The sequence below is a fragment of the Accipiter gentilis genome, chromosome 19, assembly GCF_929443795.1.
Source record: "Accipiter gentilis chromosome 19, bAccGen1.1, whole genome shotgun sequence".
Taxonomy (NCBI): domain Eukaryota; kingdom Metazoa; phylum Chordata; class Aves; order Accipitriformes; family Accipitridae; genus Astur; species Astur gentilis.
The window spans coordinates 6,906,649-6,913,719 of NC_064898.1; the positions used below are offsets into that span (position 1 = coordinate 6,906,649).

Consider the following 7,071-nt stretch of genomic DNA (forward strand, 5'->3'; position numbering starts at 1 on the left):
TCAAAATTTCCCTTTGCAAAGTCATTTATTTCCACAAGTCATGTTGCATAAGAAAATATGAAACAGAACCTGATGCTCCAAATCATAGGGAATTAAGGAATATTTTAAATTGTGTAAAGCTAAGTCAATGTTTCAAAAGTATAATGACACTATGGCCGATATTCCCATTAAATTATTATTTGAAATGGCACTCAGTAGTCTCCAGGACTGTGCTTAATGCTATATAGAAACCTATAAATAAACCAAAACTAAACAACAGATGTGGTGAAAACCCATTTCCTTTTTTTCCTCCCTCCCCCACCCTGCATCCCCTTCTAAGGTAGACTTAGGCAGATGTACTTTTGCTTTCTTAAATCTTTCAGCCAAAATCATATAACCTATCTAAAGAATGAAAAGCTGGATTATACTGCTGGCTATTGTAGTCAGCACAGCAAAACCACAAACCCAGGACATCTGTACCCAAGGGTATCCTGGCATCCCTGGCAATCCTGGGCACAATGGCATACCTGGTCGTGATGGACGTGACGGTTCAAAAGGCGACAAGGGAGATACAGGTACTATGTTCAGAATAAATGATTTCATGTATCAAATGCAATGCCATTAGTTCCCAAAGTTGTCTGTAGTAACTTGGCATTAATGGGATTATTCTGCCTAGCCTTCAGAAAATATTTCAGACACCTGTCATTTACTTGTTTGAAGAAGGAAATATAAAGTAAGACCTAATAATGAAAGCAAGATAGCTAATACTATGGAGGGGTCAGGTCCATGGGATAAAAACAGAAGAAGAAAGACTTTACCTTCTATTTTGGGAATATGTTCATGTCTATTTGAAAATTTTAAAGCCTGTAAACCTACTCCTACATCTCTAAGATAGCAACTGTATTTCTGTAAAGAGCTTCAAGCCCAGTAAAAAAAACCAAACAACAACTTGTTCAGTGTAATAAGAAGTGTGCAGCAGTAAGATTTCTCTTTCTTATCTAAATTTTACATTTGTAGGACTTGCTTCTGAGTGTGCTTCCTTGCTGTAACTCAAGGGCCACTAGAGGGAAGTTCAGGAATGCAGACTATTGAAAACTGTGTAGGATTCATGTCTGCTCTAACAGGCTATAATTGAGATTTGTGTGTGATACTGAAGACAGAGGTAATCTCAGCATCCTAAAGCTGGTAATTCCTATAGTACTTTAAGCCTCAGGATAACGATGGCCCTTGCATCCATGCTGGAATATCAAGGCCAGGGTTGCACAAGGTGATAAATCTGTGGGCATGTGGACATAGAACACTTCATCTGAAGTGTCAAAACCCCAGAATGCAAAGCACAGGACAAGTGCAAATCTGCTGCTTCAAATTTGTTCACAAAATTCTGGGGGGGAACTTTTCCCCAACAGGCTTTATGTTAGGTCAGCTATTGTATGGCATCATGCAGGTGGCATTATGTCTTAATACACAAAGCTGTCACAAACACTGTTATTGTGGGCCTGGCTAACTCAGCCGCACAAATCAGTCCGGATCAAACTTGTACTTATCAGATAAACCCTTCTACCGAGTGCTGATCTAAGGATTGTGAATCACAGCTCTTTTCAGTGGAGTATATAATCTAGTACCTAAACCATGCTGAGGTCAACAGTCTAAAAGAAATTAAATTAACATGTGCTAAAGTGTTTTACTATGTCTTTCAAGCCAGTGGAAATGTCTGCCTTTAACAGACTAGGTTGCTAAGCTAATGAATCACATGCTCCACCAGAAAAGTATATGCCTCTGCAGACAGCGTACGCTGCAGAATCAGTGTTGAAGGTGTAGTTTGATGCGTGGCTCTTTGATGGCTATGCTAGCATAGGCAGGATCCTCTACCAGATCCTCTTCCTCCCACTTGACTCTTCTCTCTCATGCCCCACAACTGTTTGTGTGGCTCTATAGTAAACTAGATCAGCTGAAAAATAACCAGCACTTATAATTTGGGCAATGAAGAGTTATTGACTGCTTATGGCCTGCCCTGGACCACCAAAAGGCAAGTCTACCCACTTACATATTTACCTCAGTGATTGCTAAAGAGTTATTTTGAACTGTCTTGTTTATAAAATGATTTAGAGTTGTCTGTCAAGCAACAACTTAAGTGCTCTGGCTTTCAGTGCCCTAGCCTGGCTAAAACCAGAACCTTTTAAAATCTAGAAACAAACAAAAAAACTCCATTAGCTTCTTAATAGGCACATACAATTAACTGCCTTCTTTTTCTATATGCAGGGGTCCAGGCAAGTCTGAAAAATGGAAAATCTAGAGCTCACTTGTTTTCATTTATCTTATAAAGGCCCTCACTTTACTCCAGTGAGTTATCACATGATATCACTGGTTTATGATAAAGTCCCCAACTCTCTTTCCTAAATTAAGCTATTACGATGACTATACTGATTATTTGTTGTTTGAACAAATTGGGATGACTGTACTATTAGATGGTATGTTTATATCGTATGTACACACAACTTTGCAGTTTAATACATGAGACTTAGTTTTGTTCCTTACCAAGTCAATGAAATTTCAGCAGATGCTGGACTGTGCCCACTGTGCAGAAAACTGCTAAAGAACTGTTCTCCCATCTGTATGGCCAGAGAGCTACTCTTGGAATATGGTTATATCCAAACTGCCAACTCTTTTTTCTTCTGTTGTGTTCTGGATGTAAATCCAGGTATTTGATCACATACCTCTTAGTCACCTGTGATATTACTATAAAGATTACTTCTATAATTGCTCTCTTTAGAGCAGTGGAAAGTTCATGTCATGCTAGATACAGGGATCAAGAGTGTGAATGACTTCCTCAGATCTACGGGCACTATTATTCTGCTGTAATGTTTCATTACCATTGGCCAAACCCCTGCAGATGTCTCTTCTTTAGAGGAGAGTTTACCATTGTTTCGCTACTAGGCTTCCTGCCCCTGCAAATCTTGCTGAATATGGCTTCCTCATTCATTTTCCTGCTGGAATCTTCCATGGATGGAGGCAACAAAAGGACAAGAGGTTTTCACATTGGACCAGATTGTAGCTCTTCTACATACCTCAATAACCCACCTCTTTATGCCAAGAATTCCCTCTGTCTCAAAAAACCACTGTCCTCAGGCTGAGCTTCTGTGCTCGCTGTCAATCTCTCTGTAAGATAAAAGTACCAGGAGTGGCACCCACTAAAAGTCAGGAATAAGATAACTCTTCACATCATTGTTTAAGCCAGGCTTGAAGAGGAAGGATTAGAGAAGGATCACATCCCAAGTTTTCTGGCAATTTCATTGTTTAATGAAAATGTGTTTGTCTCTTCTGTACTAGGTGAAGCAGGACTTCCTGGCAGTCCAGGAAAAGATGGTGCAAATGGAGAGAAAGGCGAACGAGGTCAGAGAAGAAGTGTTTCAATTTATTCTTTGTCTATCAACTGTCATGTCCTTGTGTTTGTGAGCACTGGACATGCCATACATTCTAGCTGTAGCGGAAGTACCATAAAGGTTAAAAAACCTTTTACCAGAAGTAGTAGAGGCTGCAGACATATGCTGACAATACAAGAGAAATTTGCCACCTCCAATTACCCTGCTGCCTCCGATGCCCTACAACTTCTTCACTCAGCCTGTTATCCTATCTTTCCCTGATCCTTTTGCCAGCTGCTGAGGAAGATACCGCATCTGCAGCTACCTCAGGAAAGTGAGGCTCCTGTAGATATGTATGCAACTTCAGGGAAAGGGACTTTGAAAAGAAACTGTAGCAGACACAAGTTATACACCTAAAAATACAGTAGATCCTGTATACTTCACCTATTTAACCAACCTATGCATACACAGCATGTCTCCTGTGTCAGATGGATGTACATGTGCAGAGTGACTTGTGCATAAAAGCAGGGAGTCAGCCATCGTGCAAGTGGCATCATATCATTCTGCACAAATTCAATAACTCTGAGATGCTGGACTTTTTCATCCTTAGACCAGCTGTACACAGACAATGTGTATATCCAAAAGCATGGAAGCCTGCCAAAGACAGTGTCCAGGTTCTCCAAAATCCTGAAGTTGACCCTGGGAAATAACATACAGTATATGCATTGCATGGGAGTATTACAAGCTGCCCTACACCCCTCAGACTTTTCTCCAGTCTATTAGAAATGACCCCAGTCCTGGAATGAGCATAAGACATGAAGCCACAACTGTTGTTTAAAATTACCAAAGCTACCTTCTTTACCTGTGTTCTTGTCCTGATGGACCCATGCTCCTTTTCGCAGAGGCTCACCATACAATCTCACTTGTTTTCAGTTCATTGCTGCTGTTAAATACTCTCAATTGTAAACTGAGAATAGTAAACTGTAAGTACAGCATCATTCCTAACATCAGAAGCCAGAGGCTATTATGCAGAAATTATCAGCCTCTTTTCCTGATTGATAGAGTATATGATCATTATTGTATCTTCTATCAACTGCTGACATGCCCTTCAATTAATGAGAACTTCACCTTCAAACCCTCGTGCAGCAATCAGAGAATTTTCAAAGGCTTTGAGCTTCAGTCCAAGAGCGGATGAAGGATAAATGGAGCATGTCATAGCAAATAACAAGGACAAAAAGCCTTTAGCTGCACTGCAGTAGCAATCTAGGTAACCCAAGCAAAGTTCCATCACATAGAAATTATAGACACACATGGAGAGCAAGTTCTGGGTGTTGTCCAAATAGAATCTTCCTCTGATTAAATTGTGAACTATCTCCCCCATTTTGTATATCAAAGGCTGAAAACAAGTGTTTGGACAGATGCTGCTTGTGCTTGAGATGATGTGAGCTGTCAGTGCTACCATTAGCCTGTAGACAAATCACACTTTCCTTTCTTTGAGTTTATTCTTGCTGCTCTCAGCCCGAGCACCTGTTTTCTAACACAATAGCAGCTTCTTCAGATGTTATGTTTATCCTGCACTTAAATATATGAGAAATTGTATGTACAGTGAGCACAGTATGTATAGTGGTGACACACACCTACGCATACATGTCTTTGTGCTGAAACTCATCTTGTGCCCCACTAATCCAGTGGAAGATCACAAAGTGTCCTTTTTTTTTCCCCCCTTGTTTTTTTTCATTTAGGGGCCAATGGGACTGTTGAAGAGAAGGGGAACAAAGGAGATAAAGGAGAAAGAGGACGACCTGGGAAACTGGGACCAAAAGGAATTATAGGGTCAGTGGGTTACAAAGGTCAAAAGGGAGAGCTGGGACTGCAAGGACACAAGGGGTTAAAAGGAGACATTGGGCCCATAGGTCCAAAAGGGACAAAGGGTGAAATTGGCCATCCTGGAAGAGTTGGTTTCCCAGGGCCAATTGGCCTGACAGGTAATCCAGGTCCTAAAGGTAATACTGGAGATCTGGGGCCACAGGGTAATCCAGGAGTTCAGGGGGAAAGAGGCTTGAAAGGAGACAGAGGAGATAAGGGGAACGCAGGTCCCCCAGCAGTCCTGCCAAAGAGTGCTTTCAGTGTCGGCCTTACAATCGCCACCAAATTTCCCCCCCCGAATCGCCCAATCAAGTTTGACAAGGTGCTGTATAATAGTCTAAATGACTACAACTCAGTTACTGGCAAATTCACCTGCAAATACCCCGGTGTTTACTATTTCACCTACCACATCACTGTCTACTCAAGGAATGTCCGAGTAGCTCTAGTGAAAAATGGCATCAAGATGCTGCACACGGTGGACAGATACCAGAGTGGAGAGGACCAGGCCTCGGGAGCTGCCATCCTCGAACTACAGGGAGGAGATGAGGTGTGGCTGCAGGCTCACCAAGGAGAGACCTTCAACGGGCTGTTTGCAGATGCGGATGATGATACGACCTTCTCTGGGTTCCTCCTCTTCAGCACCTCTGACTCGCTGGAGCCGCTGCCATCGCCCGACACGTTAACTCCACGTTATCCATGAATGCTGTATGTCCGTGTCCTTCAGCCCTCCCTAATAAAGTTGGTATCCACTGGGCAACTTCTACTGGATTCAACAGAAAACAGAAATCATCCAGGGAGGTACGCCGAGGGCTGAAAGGGAGACATAGGGCTGCAGGGCAGGTTGGCACCAGCTAGGCATCTCCCTAAAAGTTGAGTAATTTTTATTATTTTTTTTTACTGAAGTCATCACAGTGGGAAGGTGTAGGATCACACTACTTGTACCTGTAGGAAACCAGGCCTTGTTACGCACACAACTGCTCATTGCACAACTTACTGTGCTGAAGTTTTCATTATCAGCTGCTAAAACAGAGCTCAAGGTTTCAGAGCCATACTCAGAAGAGTTTGAATTGAATGCTGCCTTGTCCCAGTCGCAAGGTACCAGGTATATATTTATTAAGCTGTCCTAATCTACCGTTGTCAGCTTTGTTTTTTAAAACTCAAAATAAAAAAAAATTCCTAATACGCATAAACCGTTTTCATGGCTGCAGTTGCAGGACAGTTGGTTTCAGGAACGGCTTCTGCACAAGAGAGGAAAACTTTTAAGGATCTATAGTGCTGGCCTTGACACATTACTGGTTTGGTGACTTACTGTAGCTATACGGGGGTGTGTACACCAGTTCTGAAGGACAATGTTTTAAAAGAAAGTGGGGTGAAATAAAAGATAAAATTTCAAGTTCTGGAATTATGACATGTGGGTCCCTGCCATCTTGTAAAAACATTAAGCAGCAGTTACTTCCAAACCAGTTTATATCTTTCTAGGTGGCACGTGTAGATGGGACTTGAAATTTGGTTAGTTTGCATCCAACCATTTCAAAATACTTTTAAAACTTGGCATTGGCGTAGTTTGATACCTCCACAGGAGCTCCTTGCTCTTTTGTTGCAGCTGGGCAGATTTTACAGCTTTTAAATATGCTGTCTTGCTCTTTGTGTAGCCAAAGGTCTGAAATAGAGCGAAATGGAGTGATAGGAGGAAATGCCATGTGGATTCTCTAACGTGGGCAGATATTCAATGCCGGTGGAAAAACACAGCATAATGTTGCTGTACTTCAGAATTAGCTGGTGCAAACCAAATTCTTCCAAATGAAGGATAATCTTTAATCAACACTGAAGCAGACACAGTGGAGCACTGATCGAGAGATATTTCCCG

The 7,071-nt window shown here is 41.8% G+C and overlaps 1 protein-coding gene across 1 annotated transcript; it reads left to right on the top strand.

Annotated features, from left to right (window-relative positions):
• Positions 1 to 373: 373 nt before the first annotated feature.
• Positions 374 to 5,904, top strand: LOC126048268 (complement C1q and tumor necrosis factor-related protein 9A-like). The gene is made up of 3 exons (XM_049823039.1): positions 374 to 554; positions 3,307 to 3,369; positions 5,081 to 5,904. Exons 1-3 carry the CDS (start codon positions 389 to 391, stop codon positions 5,902 to 5,904), a joined length of 1,053 nt encoding a protein of 350 aa, XP_049678996.1. The 5' UTR covers positions 374 to 388.
• Positions 5,905 to 7,071: the final 1,167 nt, after the last annotated feature.